Source organism: Drosophila tropicalis, unplaced genomic scaffold (genome assembly GCF_018151085.1).
Source record: "Drosophila tropicalis isolate 14030-0801.00 unplaced genomic scaffold, ASM1815108v1 contig_878, whole genome shotgun sequence".
Lineage (NCBI taxonomy): Eukaryota > Metazoa > Arthropoda > Insecta > Diptera > Drosophilidae > Drosophila > Drosophila tropicalis.
This window is the reverse complement of record NW_027173374.1, coordinates 8,870,246-8,883,703: the sequence shown is the minus strand read 5'-3', so window position 1 is coordinate 8,883,703 and position 13,458 is coordinate 8,870,246. Positions and strand designations below refer to the sequence as shown.

General features: G+C 37.7%; 5 protein-coding genes across 9 annotated transcripts; 1 reads left to right on the top strand and 4 right to left on the bottom strand.

The window, feature by feature from the left end:
- Positions 1–144: 144 nt before the first annotated feature.
- On the bottom strand, positions 145–5,471 carry Fancd2. Of its 2 annotated transcripts, none has more exons than XM_068301549.1 (13): positions 5,310–5,471; positions 4,479–5,245; positions 4,282–4,423; positions 4,154–4,222; positions 3,912–4,090; positions 3,776–3,872; positions 3,059–3,713; positions 2,803–3,004; positions 2,625–2,747; positions 1,539–2,566; positions 1,252–1,473; positions 961–1,180; positions 145–906 (listed from the first exon to the last, which is right to left on the bottom strand). In XM_068301549.1, the coding sequence occupies exons 1-13, from the start codon at positions 5,382–5,384 to the stop codon at positions 213–215; spliced, it is 4,473 nt and encodes a 1,490-aa protein (XP_068157650.1). In that variant the 5' UTR covers positions 5,385–5,471; the 3' UTR covers positions 145–212. The 2 variants fall into 2 exon arrangements, with proteins under 2 accessions (XP_068157650.1, XP_068157652.1); XM_068301551.1 differs by having other exon boundaries at positions 3,776–3,848.
- Positions 5,472–5,577: 106 nt separating this feature from the next.
- On the bottom strand, positions 5,578–7,925 carry LOC137584834 (uncharacterized). 3 transcript variants are annotated; one of them, XM_068300404.1, is made up of 5 exons: positions 7,767–7,925; positions 6,960–7,123; positions 6,806–6,896; positions 6,434–6,552; positions 5,578–6,367 (listed from the first exon to the last, which is right to left on the bottom strand). In XM_068300404.1, coding segments are annotated over exons 1-5 (513 nt in total). In that variant the 5' UTR covers positions 7,769–7,925; the 3' UTR covers positions 5,578–6,230. The 3 variants fall into 3 exon arrangements, with proteins under 3 accessions (XP_068156505.1, XP_068156506.1, XP_068156504.1); XM_068300405.1 differs by having other exon boundaries at positions 7,779–7,897; XM_068300403.1 differs by lacking the exon at positions 7,767–7,925 and adding an exon at positions 7,195–7,514.
- A 435-nt stretch (positions 7,926–8,360) lies between these two features.
- LOC137584764 (lymphotoxin beta receptor inhibitor) lies at positions 8,361–11,163 on the bottom strand. Of its 2 annotated transcripts, none has more exons than XM_068300319.1 (5): positions 10,933–11,163; positions 10,764–10,862; positions 10,476–10,675; positions 9,899–10,047; positions 8,361–8,692 (listed from the first exon to the last, which is right to left on the bottom strand). In XM_068300319.1, exons 1-5 carry the CDS (start codon positions 11,032–11,034, stop codon positions 8,499–8,501), a joined length of 744 nt encoding a protein of 247 aa, XP_068156420.1. In that variant the 5' UTR covers positions 11,035–11,163; the 3' UTR covers positions 8,361–8,498. The 2 variants fall into 2 exon arrangements, with proteins under 2 accessions (XP_068156420.1, XP_068156419.1); XM_068300318.1 differs by lacking the exon at positions 8,361–8,692 and adding an exon at positions 8,839–9,655 and having other exon boundaries at positions 10,933–11,159.
- Positions 11,164–11,307: 144 nt separating this feature from the next.
- Positions 11,308–12,503, top strand: RpS20 (ribosomal protein S20). Its single transcript, XM_068300321.1, has 4 exons — positions 11,308–11,449; positions 11,603–11,758; positions 11,990–12,079; positions 12,324–12,503. The coding sequence occupies exons 1-4, from the start codon at positions 11,447–11,449 to the stop codon at positions 12,435–12,437; spliced, it is 363 nt and encodes a 120-aa protein (XP_068156422.1). The 5' UTR covers positions 11,308–11,446; the 3' UTR covers positions 12,438–12,503.
- LOC137584765 (calmodulin-like protein 4) lies at positions 12,487–13,441 on the bottom strand. Its single transcript, XM_068300320.1, has 4 exons — positions 13,291–13,441; positions 13,116–13,146; positions 12,980–13,044; positions 12,487–12,921 (listed from the first exon to the last, which is right to left on the bottom strand). Exons 1-4 carry the CDS (start codon positions 13,291–13,293, stop codon positions 12,571–12,573), a joined length of 450 nt encoding a protein of 149 aa, XP_068156421.1. The 5' UTR covers positions 13,294–13,441; the 3' UTR covers positions 12,487–12,570.
- Between the last annotated feature and the right edge of the window lie 17 nt (positions 13,442–13,458).

Genomic DNA, 13,458 nt, shown 5'->3' with positions numbered 1-13,458 from the left:
GATGAAGCATATTGTACTAAACAAATATTTGATATACATACATTTGTTATTATTTGTAATACGAAAAATTAAATAAATTAAATTGCATCCAAATAATAAAAAGAAATAACAAAATGAGAAAAAAACGATCAAAGATTTTGAACATTGTGTGGGATTCAACAAATATTTGCATTGTTTTTATTGAAAATTTAACAAATTACGTTAGATTGTTTCTAGAAACATTTACTGCGCGACGAAGATTTGCTGCGACTGCCGCCGCTTGTGCTTGGTCTGACGGAACTGGAACTAATGTCTGCTGTGGTAATGCCAGCCATTTCATCGGTCATTATAGTCTCATCCACACTGGCATCATCTTCGGGTATTTCCTCATCACTGTTCTCCTCGCTGATAATTGAGCCGACCGGAGTGGTAATGGCATCTCCATGCAAATCTCTATTGATCATGTTGCCCATGTGGAAAGCCGAATGGCAATTATTAGCAGCCAATAGAGCCTTCACTCGAAATACCAATACTTCGATAGTTTCACGCAGCGAGGGTATATATGATATAATGGCGGTGTTCTTAATAACCTTGGAATGGCAACAAAGTTGATGCAGGAATCTCGTGACATTCTGTAGTTCATGCAGAAATTTGGTTAGGCGCGTGGGATCTTCACGTACAATGGTCTCCAGCAATGGCATTCCATGTTGGAGCAATTGCTTTAGAAACATCAACGAATGCTTGAGGAATAATGAAAAGTTTCGAGGTTGTTCCACTTTTTGGACAATATTTAGTAGGCCATTCAGGAGGTCAACTGTTGATTCCCAGAGTTTAAAGCGATCTCCATCAGTATCCACACCCAATTGGGCACTAAAAGTGTTAATAAGAACCTCACACACGCCGCGAAATAGTATGGGAAAGTTGGCTCTAAAAAATGCAATTATCAATTAATTTCCTTACACACAAAACATTCATACTCACTTTTTAAAGTTGGGATATGAATTCAATGACTTGTCCTTTGTATTAAGCAGCATGCACTCTTGTTTTAGGGCATGTAAGAGGTTCTTCTGGCGGTCATACAAAGAGCTTTTAAGGAAACCTTTGACCAGCTCATCCAAATAAATGTTACATTGACTCCCCTTTTCCAAATGTCCTGTGAAATCGAACCACTTCCGACGCAGAAACTTTTCACAAAGATCGCCTAAATGGGTCAAATAAAAAACAAACACTCAAATGAAATGCATTTGATTTCATCCTACATTATAGACTTACGCGTTTCTTCGGCTTGCTGAAATCTAGGTTGACTGGACTCATCAGAATCGCTCAATTTACGCAAACTGCATACAAGTCGATGGAGTTGAACGGTCGTACTCAAGGTAAGCACAGACTTTTCATACTTGATGAAATAGTCAAAGATTTGTGTTGCGACTTTTGAAACAGTTTGTTTCCTCAGAGTCTTCCACTGGTCTGCAGGCATGAGCGTATATAAAGATTCTACAAGTAAATATAACATAGTTTAGTTAATTTTGTCATAGAAGTACGTAGCGTAGTGAACTCACTGTGCAGCAAATCTGCATGCGATTTCTCGGTCCATTCGTTCCAGGCAAAGTATAAGGCAAACAGACGTATACACAGACCAAAGCAGGCTTTCACATAATTAAATTTCTCCTTGAACAAATCCAAATTGCTATATACATTATTGACCTGAGCCATCTGCTCATCGATTGCCTTAGCCAGGATAATTAAATTCTTATTAACTTCTGGCAGACAAGTATGAAGATCATTAATGAGATACTCCGGTTTGCTAACATGAAGCAATTGGCAATCAACATCTGTGGTATCCGTGCGCTGTCCAAGAACGGCAGCTTCCAGTTTTTGCACTAGGTCCACTAGAAGGAATCGAAACTCTGACAGACCCAAAAAGTGTCCCACTTGATCCGACTCCAAGGGATAATTAAGGGTGAATTTTTGTTCAACCAACAAAATAATAATGCCAGCACCCATCGGTCTATATTTCTCTTGATGGCTATAAAGATGCTCGAAATCAATTTTGTTCTTTATGGTCTTGCAAGGACCCAGCCTCATGGTCATGTCGGGCAATGTAGACTGATTGGCCAAGGCTGTTTCATTGTGTTCACCTTGACCAGCGGGCAATGTCCTTGCACCTGCATTTGTCTGCTTTGCTCCCATTTGTTTGGCATTACTTAAAAACTGATATGGTGGCGGTACAAAATCCAGTGGGGCATGTTTTAGAAGCGTTTTCACTTTCTGTTCTATGTGTATTAGTTCATCCAATCGAAGGAGCACACGACTCCTGGTTGCAGGATGTTTTTGTGATGTGAATGCACTGATAGTAACCCTCATCCAGTTGATGGTATGAAAATAGATAGTTAGCACTGCTTTCTGCTGATCCTCGCTAAAGTTATCATAGATGGCCAAATAGTTGCCATCATCAATGAATTTGGGCAGCACAATGGCACATCCGAGCAAAGCGTTTATCGATTCCAAACTATACTGATAGCGTAAATTATGGAGTACACTGACCAAATTAAATAGCGGTGCCATCACATATATAGAATCAGAGGCTCTGTAAAGGTTAATTATGAACATTTTCGTCTATCAACAGGGAATTAACCATAACTCACTGATTGGTTGGGGCCAAGACCAGCTTAGATATGTTAATGCCAATCTTGAGTACCTCAGTTTCAGTTTCGATATTTGAATCATCCAATTCGTTAATATTTTTTTGATATTCCAGCTGTATACCTCTGCAAGAATACTTTTAGTTAAAGAAAGTAGTAAATGTTTTCACTCTTTGCTCACTTAATTGTGTCTGGCACATCTTCCGTCACAAAGATGCTCTGAAAACGGAAAGTCATCACCTCACACAGCCATATAACTAAATCCTTGTCTAGATGACATGAATTATCATTATTGGTGCAGCGATCGTAGAAAACACTTGCCAACTCCTCAAAGAATAGAGCCATTAATTCAGCATTATTAATTATTGAGGATTGAGTAATGACTAGAGAAAATAATATGTTAATAAGTTAATAATTTAACATCTGTTAGTACTCACTGATCAAATTGCTTGCCATTTTGCCACGCCCCTTCAGCATATCTATATTATCCACACGCGACACAAAATCTTCTGGCTGTATTTCATGTGGCTCAATGCGTCCAACTGCATCTACAAGCTGGACACAACCAATGATTCCCTGCTTCTTCACAGAATCATCCCGATTGATTAGCTGCTTTTTGACCACCATATCGATTTGCTCTTGCAATTGGACACATTCCGTTAGTTTAGGATCTGGAAATGCCACATGACAAAGCAGATCCATGGCCAGTCGCGTTTGTGATAATGTCAGGTCACTCAACCGATCGAGCAATGGTATCAAGAGCATGGCACAATTCTGAACACCCTTTGGATTTTTACATTGAAGCTCTCGTAGTAGATTTAAAGCCGTTGTAGTTAAATGATTCGCTGACTTGTCACACGTTAATTCAAGGAGTTTTTTCAGTATACTCTTCTGTATGGTATCGAATATTTTGAAAAGCATGCTATAAGCTGATTTTGCAAAATCCGATACAGCACGATTCTTTTCACGCATAAAACCATGAAGAAGATGCATCAATATGCTAATATTCTGCTCTAATATATATGGATAGTGCATTTTGACTTCCTCAAGTATCTCCACCGTAATGTATTCCAATTTTATGCGTCGACGAAGCTATTAAATAAAAACACTTGAAATAGATATCTATGTTCATATATAGGGTTTTAAGAACTTACTATATTTTCTATGTACATAGAATTGTCCTCATTGACATCTATCAGCAAAAGCAACATAATCAAATCAAATGATCTGAAAGTAAAGATCATCAAACCACTAAATTGGCATTAATCAATCGATTTAATATCATCTCACTTGAATGCGTTCGAACGTAACCCAGATATAGATCTTTGCCATAACTGATAGAATCGTTGCGATCGTATAAGGCCCAATTTTAGGAATTCGAAGAGCTCAAGTTGTGATTTCTTATCATTAGCCAAATTTGAGTTAGCACTTTGATACCAGCTAAAAATTTCTCTCAGAGTTACGATTAACTGGAATAATAATTAATAGTTATAGACTTTCTCCAAATCAATTGAAACATGTCTAATATTTACCTGACGCACACTTTCATCTGTGTCCGTTTTAAGTAAATTTAACAAGAGCCTAATGCAATGTGGCATTGTCTAAATGAAATTTATATAGTAAATAAGTAGATGAAAGAAGAAATATAAGACAAAACTACCGTCTCTGGACAAAAGCCACTGGTTATGAATTCCAAAATGCGTCCACATAATCTACTCTGAACTCCTGGACTCAAAGATAAATTGCTCAACGTTTGCACAGTGGTCATATGAAAGAGTTCTTCATTGGATGAGTAGTTTATACTGCAAGAAGACATAAAATAAATAAGGCTTCTGCACTTCTAACTAAATTACTTACATAAGCAAGTCTACAAACTCATCATGCTTGGTGGCATCAAGTACAAATTCGGCATTATTTATAATGTCCAATCGGGCAGATTGATTAGCATTGTTAAAGACCCGTTCTATGCGTTTGTAGATTTCTTCGCTATGCGAGAGGGTCATGTAACGCAATTGAGCAAGCATAAGTGGCAATAATGAAATGCCTGCTCCAACTGTCTGTCCACTTAGAAGATCTTCTGATGTGGCCATCTCTTCGATTTTGTTTAGTAACACTTCGAGGCAAGGCTCTCTCAAGAAATCAATCATTAGAAAGTTCATAAAAATGCTGTTTTGTGACTGATAGATTTGCTCCTCGCCTGCGGCATCCACCGTGCAGCCACTGAGCAGCTTCTGTGCCATTTTTGATTTGGGAGACAGCGCCAAATTGAGGCCAGTTTTAAATGTTTCCACTTTGTCGGCATATCCCGGGGCGCGTAGAAAAATATCCCGAAGCTTAGAGACAATGGAAACATGGTCACAAGAGAGAACGAAGGTATCACCTTGATCCAATTGCACGCCAGATCTAATTAGGACAAGCTCAAAAAAGCTATTAGGCTGACGAGAAGTTCCCAAGCCATTTCTCCCTGACGATTGTGTGCGACCCAAGGTGGCTGCCAAAATTGTGCTGTGCTGCGAAAGGAAACGCTGAGTGTGCTCCTGGGATGCTGGTATATTCTCCTCACTGCTTATGGATTCAATAGAAACTTCTGTTTTCTCCTCCTGTTTATTGGTGTCCTCATGACGCTGTTGCCGTAAAAGAGAAGATTTCAATTTTACAATTGGAGAATCACGCTGCAACAATACTCACCGGAATCTTTATGGTGTCATTTTCATCGATGGCATTTAATGGCTTTTGATTTCGCCTTTTGCGGTTGCGATACATGATTAAATATTATACATAAATAAACAAAAAACAAAAACGCAGCTATAAAGGCGCCAACAGTGTGACCGTGGCAACAGTGTGACCGTGCCACCTTTTATAAAAAATACCACACATTTGCGTTGTTCAACACAAAATAAACATTTAAATTTGAAACAACACATTTACGTTGTCCAACACCAATTCAACGTTTAAATTGTGGGTACAGGAATTCAAACTTTTATTTATTTATATTTTTAACTATATTGCTTTTGAATCTATTGAGTATATTTTAATATTGTATGTGGTTGATATAAAACTTGTAAATACTACTTATGTGCTTGCTTAAATGGGTTAACTGGAAGCAATTTCCAAAGAGTATATAATTAGTTATAAATAACACCATGCAACAATTTTCCAGTCATCAATTCGTTTTCGACTAGAATTTTCGGCCTTTAATTGAGTTATGTATTCTAATGTATTCATTTGGCGCTAGTTTTTTTTGGAAAACGAATATTATATTGCACATGGTTACATTTGAATAAATTTAAAGCCATTTTTTAACTAAATCAACTTGAGTGCCTATAACGTTTTCATTTTATGTTTGTATATATATAATTTATAGATAACTGCTAAAAAGAAGGAAGTACAAAATGTTATCTTTGATTTGATTAGATGATTATGTCAGGAATTGACCTCTTGTTTGCGACTTAATTATTTAGAAAATCACTAATTTGGCGTTGTTGTTTTCAATATTGCTATTAATTCTGATGATTTTTTTCTCTTACTGTTCTTGTCGTATATATCACACCAATCGCAGTCGTTCTACACAATAACAATACTGTTTTCTCTTCAATACACTCAAACTGCTTAGGTTTTTTTCGCTCGACGCCTCTTAAATCCACCCATTTGCTTTAATAATTGAGAATTTTCATCATCCAAATCCATATTTGGTTCCCACAGCCTTAAGCGTTTCGGTATGTATATCAAACCCAATAAAGTGATGGCTAAAAAAAGAAAGGATACGTTTAATACTATAATTTGTAATATACATATAAAGTTATTTGACTCACAGTTCAACACGCACGGAAAAATCACATAAAAATTCAATGTGCTAGAGCGAAAATATAAGGCCTCAGTGGCATAGAAAACCATGGTAAGAGCCAAAGAGCAGCCACCCATGCTGACAACGCTGAAATACAGGAAGAGAAATTAGTCCAAAAACAACTAGAAAAGAGATTAATATTGTAAGAAACTGAAGTGTTCTAATTACAAATTAATATACCTACATAGGTAAATATAATTATTTGCCATAACAACCATATCGAAAATAACAAACGACATTCCTTTGTGTCATGAAATGTGCCAACTACACACTCCCACACACCCACACACACACACAGGAGTAAACCTTATTTAAACCTTATGAAATTTCAAATACTTACGGTCTGTAGTGTATATAAAGAGTGCAATGGACCAAAGCAATTGCCTTCAAAAGACAATACATGCCAATTATGCGCGATATAGTGTAGTCACCTGAAATATATATGTTATTCAGTATTTTTCTAGTTTGAAATATTTAATTTTTGAATATCTTACCCTCTATAAACTGTGTTTCACTGTGATCGCCGAGAAAACTTCGCCGTTCGATGTAACTGCGAAAGGCAGTTCCTAGATCCATAAATGCAACAAAAGCTATCCAACCGCGAAAGGCATAAAGAAGACGTTCCCTTGGACGACTGCTAGATGACTGCAGGGCAGCCCTAAAGATGCAAAATATTAAAAATGTACATAAATATAAATATAGATATATAAAAATAGATTGAAAACAAACCAATGACTTCTATGCTGCGCCATTTGCACTAACTAATAACTACCAGAGAAAGATGCAAAAAGAAAGGGTCTCTTCGTTTTTCTTGACACTTAAAAGTTCAATGTCCTAATTTCCTGTTACACAGGCAATAAAAAATCACGAAAGGAGCACCTCATCAGTTTGCAAGCCACTCAGAAACATAACTAAGAAATCTCAAATTCTCACGGCACATGCCGGCCGGTAGTCATCCACATGCCATTGGGCTAGTAAAATCGATATCTTCTTCACCATCCCCCAACCCCCAATCCTTGCCACCGCAGTCGGCGCACTTATCATTTATGCAACGAGAAATATTTTTACACAGCTTAATTCCTGGCTGCACGCAAACACGTGCTTATGTCGTGGGTGGCCGGGGGGAGGTCATTTTGCTATATCCCGGCTGTTTATTTTCAGTAAACAACAGAATCTACTTAATATTTCCCGGGGCAACAACAAGACGACCGCAAACGGGCGATGCCTATCAACACGAAAGCGAGGCAATGGGAGGCCGACCTCGGCATGCATAATTACAGTTTTGGTTTATTTTTTCTTACATATTTTCGCACTTAATATTCTTGAGCAAACCAGACGTATTCTCGTATATGTATATCCGGGCTATGTTGCACTTATTAAAATTGAATTTATTTTCTTATTGTCTGCACTGTCCATAAAACTTGAATTCGCTTCGCTCCCAACAGAACATTCTGTTAACTCAGACAGGGCGAAATTCAAAATACGAATTCAAACTTGAATTCGCTTCGCTCCCTGTTAGACTGTTAGAGATACAGAGAAATTTTGAAATTTCACATGTAGTCTTATATATAACGCAGGGGTTGTATATCTCGGATTCAGCCGGATCGTACCACTATATCATATAGCTCAAACAAAGAAACGCCAAAGTCACGAGCAGTGACTTTTCTCAATAACTTAGTTATTTTCTGAGCTATTGTCTTAAAACTTAATATTCGAGAGTTTATTACACTTTTAAACGACTGTGCCAAATTTGATCAAGATCGGGTGACTATATATATATATATATATATATATATATATATATTAATAAATCTGATAATGAGTGTGTGTATATCAAATCGCGGTCGAAGTTAGCCCCGACCCTCTGGGTTTAATTAATGTATTCTGGCACATACTTAATATACATATTTTGTTCATATTCATTTTATTTAAAGAAAAACGTATCAAAAAAATTGTTTAAATTGCCTAGAACTTCCCTTAGTTTGTGTCATGTAAAAGTGTGTGTGTGGGTGGGGGGGAGGCGGTAGCTGGAATTAATCCTTGCCAATATTTCCCTCAGTCTTGCGATATTCTGCCCAATCCACAAAACCATCATTGTTCAAATCCATATTCTTGAGGACATAGTCAATGGTATCCTCAAGAGCTTTGTCCGTATATACACTGCCCGATTTGTGTTCAGCTGGCTTCTCCGTTTCTCCCTCATTGAGATCTGCTGAGGGTTTCTCAACTGAAATGGTAAGACGTATGTATATATCTTATAAAGTAATTGTTTTATTTTTTCAATCATAATTTAAAGAACTCTCACCGCAAGCCATTGAAACCATTTTTGGCCAATCTTTGGCATAAGTTTAGATGAGAAGTTGTTGGAAAATATTCGTAAATTTCTTATATTTGTTTTCTTTTCGTTTTATTATTACTAAGTCATTGCATGCGTCTTTTTAAGTGAATTCTTCAGTTTCAGTTTTCAAAAAAAGTTCAATTTTTGCTTTTCTTTTTGACTCCCTTACTTATATTTTTTTTGGGGTTTTTTCTTTCTTTTTTTGTACAAAACAAACGTTACACAATCAGTCAGTTTGTTGGTTTTTATGATGAAGTTGTTGCTGCTCTCAAGTTAAATAATAATCAAAAACAAAAAAATAATAATAATAATAACTAAAAACAAATTGCACAGAGATTCGTGCGATCTATTCGAATTTGATTTGAACGGAAGGATCATACAATTTGTTCAATGAAAGCCTTTAACCAATTGGAATGCTTGCAGCATAACTGATTATGAGATAATTTGGAAAGTAGATTGACGTAATTTCAAAATGTTTTGGACAGGATACAAAAAGGAGTATGTGAACATCTCGGCTGTGTGTATGTATGTAACTATGTGTGTGTTCGTCAATAGGACTTAGACAAGGACATGTGTGTGTGTGTGTGTGAATGTATGTATGTAACTATGATCAAGCTAAGTGTTAATGAACAGGTTGCTGTTGCTGCTGCTGGTCCTGATGTTGTTGTTGCTGCTGCTTTTCGGCTGCCTTTTGCTGAGCCTTGATGAATTCTGGATAATCGATGTACCCATCACGAGATGTATCATCCATTTGCAAAATGGGATCAATTAGAGCCACCAATTCCTCATCGGAGAACACTTTCTCCTCCACATGCGGCTTCTCGCCGTTAGGTTGCTCTTTACTGCCTTGCTCTAGGCATTATGGAATTATTTTTGTATGGCATTTAAGCAGAATGTTTTTTTAGATGCGGTTTTTTTGTTTTGTTTTGTTTGTTTGTTTCGAAATGATGACCACCACAACCAGAACAAACCGGTAACCAATCAAAATGTTAGACATATGCAAAAAGAGGATAAAACAAAACACATGAGTCATACGCAAGAAATTTAAGACGACTTCCAACTAATAATAATGATAAAGAGATTGAGTCTGCTTACCATGCCAATGGATTAAAGATTTGATCAGTTCACAACCATCCAATTTATTGTTATTATCGGAATCGTGCATTTTAAAGTAATGGAATTGAAGTTCTGCCTCAGACATTTTGCTTGTATCGATGGGAACCTGCATGTGTTCCTGGATATGACTGTAAATAATGTAGAACAATTAATATTTATATATAGGCTTAATCGAATTGAAATCAAAACTTTCCCTGAAGGTCAGCCCTATCCTAGGCTCACTGAATAACTTTCTTCAGCATCTTTACTACTTATTTATCGATTTTTAAGGGTCTACATATGTAAAAAGTTATCAAAATATGTCTCATAGAAAAAAAAATCCTAAAAAGGTTAACTTTAAATTGCATAGCTCAATTAAACATTACACTATCTTTTTAACGAACTCATTAATAAAAAAATTGTTGACATTGTTGTCATAAATAAGTGAGCAAACTGTCAGTTCTTGTTGATAAGATAACAATGCTTTACATAACTAAGCCTGTTTTGATTAATTGTGATGGGAAAATAGCACTGATAAGATACATAAACGAGTAGCAAACAATTTTTGGCAACTTACGCTCTTTCCTGCTGAATGTTGCCCGTATTCAAGACTTGTTGGGGTTGGCCATGATGGTGTCCAGCAGCATGCTGCTGCTGATGCACTTGTTGCTGCTGTTGGACAGGAACTTGCTGCTGCTGCTGCTGGATGGGAACCTGCTGTTGGACAGGAACCTGCTGATATTGCTGTTGTTGTTGAACGGGCACCTGTTCATATTGCTGGTGTTGTGGGGGGATGGGGAATTAGAGCTGTTAGTTGGTATGCTCCAAATAGCGGTAACCTTGACTACTCAAATTTGTCTCTTACATATTGTTGTGGTGGAACTCCGGGAGCAACATGAACCTGTTGCTGGTATTGAGGAGGAGGTGGATGTTGCTGATGAACTTGCTGAGGAGGTGCTTGTTGCTATATAAAGATTTGGAAAATAGAAAATTCAATTGCCAGCTGGTAGACAAAAATAAATATTCCAACTCACATAATGCTGGGGATTCACACCGGGCGCCACTCGCTGAGCACTCGCATAGACGAGGAACAGCAGCAGTAGCTGCACAGCTCGGCTCTGATTTGGGGAATGCATCTAGATGGATAAGCTGGAGGGGATTATCTCTAAAACAGGAGATAATCTAAATGTAATCACCACGTCGCAGACTACGAAAACACACGTACACAAATCCACTGCACAGGTAATTCGTGCGACCAGAGTGAGTAAAGCATAAAAATACCTAAAGTGTGGCCACACTTTAAAGCAAAAATGTGGTCACACTTGGTGGTTGCACGGTGGCGCCTTTCGCGACCAAATATCGCAAGATGTCGATAACATTTATCGATTAATTTGTTCGTTTACCAACACTAGTGGCGAATGCATTACCCAACACTGAGCGCAATGAATCTCTCTTTCTAACAACAAACCGCAAAGAAGCAAGTTGACTGGTTCAGCGCTGCTCAAAATAAAAAGATTTGAATACCTCGACCAGAGAATTTGCTAAGAAATGGTAAGTTATTGCCTTTATGGCCAACTGCGCGCTCAAGGAACTTAGAGATTTGCACTTTTCCTTGTGTCCAACCAATTTTCATCTCACACGTGTCACCCACTACGACCTAACCTCAATCTAATAAACCCCGCGTTTTTCTTCCATTTCATTCAGGCTGCTGCACCCAAGGATATTGAGAAGCCCCATGCCGGAGATTCTACCTCTGTGCACCGCATTCGCATCACTCTGACCTCCAGGAATGTTCGCTCCTTGGAGAATGTGTGCCGTGATTTGATCAACGGTGCCAAGAACCAGAACCTGCGTGTCAAGGTAATCATCCCTTAAACATAATTGCTTCTGCATTTACCTGGAGGTTTCGCATGGCTGCCAGATGCTTAACCTAGTCATTAATAAATGCTATAAGAAAATGCTTGAGTGGACATTATTTTCACTACTGAAATTGTCTCAATGTGAAAATCTACATGATTTAAGCAACACACCCCAAAAATAACTGATTTATTTGAATTGTTTAAGTAATTCTGATCTTAATCCTTGTTGCAGGGCCCCGTACGCATGCCAACCAAGACCCTACGCATCACCACCCGTAAGACACCTTGCGGTGAGGGTTCAAAGACATGGGATCGTTTCCAGGTTAGTTTAATGAATATGTGTCGTATATATGGACAGATCTGATATCGTGTTTTGGCCCAAAAGTGCTTGCCGCTATACAGTATCTACATGATTTGCCCAGATTAAACGTGTTCTCATAGTCCACTTTGTTAGTTTATCGTTTCTGATAATTTTCACAATTTGGCTCTCCGAATTCGACAAAACTTTATCTTCATCTGATGATGGAATTTGCATTTAAACCCTTGTTTCTTCTTCCACATTTTAGATGAGAATCCACAAGCGTATCATCGATTTGCACTCTCCCTCGGAGATTGTTAAGAAGATCACTTCCATCAACATCGAGCCCGGTGTAGAGGTTGAGGTTACCATTGCCAACTAAATGGACACTTTTCATCGAGAAGAAGTTCTCAATAAAACGCAGAAACAAATTTTACAAAAGAAAAAATGTGTCTTAGCATTGATTTATTGTGCACTATTTAAGTGATTTTTTTTTCTTGGAATGAAATTTATAATTAGTAGTAGTCAGGCACTGGAGCACAGGCGATCTTGACAAAGTCAGCATAGCGCACTGTACTATTGTTGTTTACATTGGCCTCACGGAAAATGTTATCAACTTCCCGCATGGACAAGCCCTCGCCCCAATTCTGAAGCAAATTTCTCAATTGCCTGGCCGATATGGTTCCCTTGTTATGGGGATCGGCGGCCTTAAATGCAGCTATCACCTCATCCGGTAGACTCTCCACCTTTGAATGCTGATGCATAATGTCCAAGAAGTCGGCAAAACTCATTTTACCATTCTTCTGCTTAAGATACGAAACCAGTTCTTGAATGGTTGGCGATAGACCAAGAGACCGCATGATAACCTGTCCATGGTAAACAATTAATTTCTCTACCTGTTAAAGGCCAACTTACAAAACTTACAGTTAGTTCGTCCAAGTTGTTAATTTGACCCGAACGCGCAAAAAGATAAAAACACTCACGGAACTCTGTGGAATAGAGATAAGAGGCAACATTTATAGATTTCGTATGAAGTCATCAATAGACAAATGAGTAATACCATCAATATCCTGTTCTTTGAAATAGCGAGCCTGTAATTAGAAAGAACGTAAAAGTTTTCATTAAAAATGGTAAATTTATATGGCTATTGAGGCCAGTCAAGTGGAAAGTATTGGGGAAAGTAACAATTGGAACAAGAACATTTTTACGCATTTTTCACTCTCTTTTGTACTTACCATTTTGATATAAAAGATCTCTAAATTGCAACAAAATAATGTGTAAATAGACAAACTAAATAAGAAAAGCAATAAATTAAACAAAAATAAATAAAATAAACGAGCGACGATACGAAAACAGGTGTGTGTGTGTGTGTGGCGGTGGCCCAAACAAACGGTCACACTAAG

What these genes read in the sequence shown, in the direction of transcription:
- LOC137584834 (XM_068300403.1), bottom strand. Translation starts at nt 7,217, where the DNA reads ATGGCGCAGCATAGAAGTCATTG. An exon ending in CTTTATATACACTACAGACC is followed by an intron (nt 6,553 to 6,805) that starts GTAAGTATTTGA and finishes CCTGTATTTCAG; the next exon opens with CGTTGTCAGCATGGGTGGCT. An exon ending in TTTTCCGTGCGTGTTGAACT is followed by an intron (nt 6,368 to 6,433) that starts GTGAGTCAAATA and finishes TTCTTTTTTTAG; the next exon opens with CCATCACTTTATTGGGTTTG.
- RpS20 (XM_068300321.1), top strand. An exon ending in ACCAGAACCTGCGTGTCAAG is followed by an intron (nt 11,759 to 11,989) that starts GTAATCATCCCT and finishes TCCTTGTTGCAG; the next exon opens with GGCCCCGTACGCATGCCAAC. An exon ending in AGACATGGGATCGTTTCCAG is followed by an intron (nt 12,080 to 12,323) that starts GTTAGTTTAATG and finishes TCCACATTTTAG; the next exon opens with ATGAGAATCCACAAGCGTAT.
- Fancd2 (XM_068301549.1), bottom strand. Translation starts at nt 5,384, where the DNA reads ATGTATCGCAACCGCAAAAGGCGAAATCAAAAGCCATTAAATGCCATC. An exon ending in CAGATGAAAGTGTGCGTCAG is followed by an intron (nt 4,091 to 4,153) that starts GTAAATATTAGA and finishes TTATTATTCCAG; the next exon opens with TTAATCGTAACTCTGAGAGA. An exon ending in TCATATCCCAACTTTAAAAA is followed by an intron (nt 907 to 960) that starts GTGAGTATGAAT and finishes TGCATTTTTTAG; the next exon opens with AGCCAACTTTCCCATACTAT.
- LOC137584764 (XM_068300318.1), bottom strand. Translation starts at nt 11,034, where the DNA reads ATGCATTCCCCAAATCAGAGCCGAGCTGTGCAGCTACTGCTGCTGTTC. An exon ending in GAGTTCCACCACAACAATAT is followed by an intron (nt 10,676 to 10,763) that starts GTAAGAGACAAA and finishes CCACAACACCAG; the next exon opens with CAATATGAACAGGTGCCCGT. An exon ending in ATCTTTAATCCATTGGCATG is followed by an intron (nt 9,656 to 9,898) that starts GTAAGCAGACTC and finishes CATAATGCCTAG; the next exon opens with AGCAAGGCAGTAAAGAGCAA.
- LOC137584765 (XM_068300320.1), bottom strand. An exon ending in CAAAGAACAGGATATTGATG is followed by an intron (nt 13,045 to 13,115) that starts GTATTACTCATT and finishes TCTATTCCACAG; the next exon opens with AGTTCCGTGAGTGTTTTTAT. An exon ending in ACAACTTGGACGAACTAACT is followed by an intron (nt 12,922 to 12,979) that starts GTAAGTTTTGTA and finishes TACCATGGACAG; the next exon opens with GTTATCATGCGGTCTCTTGG.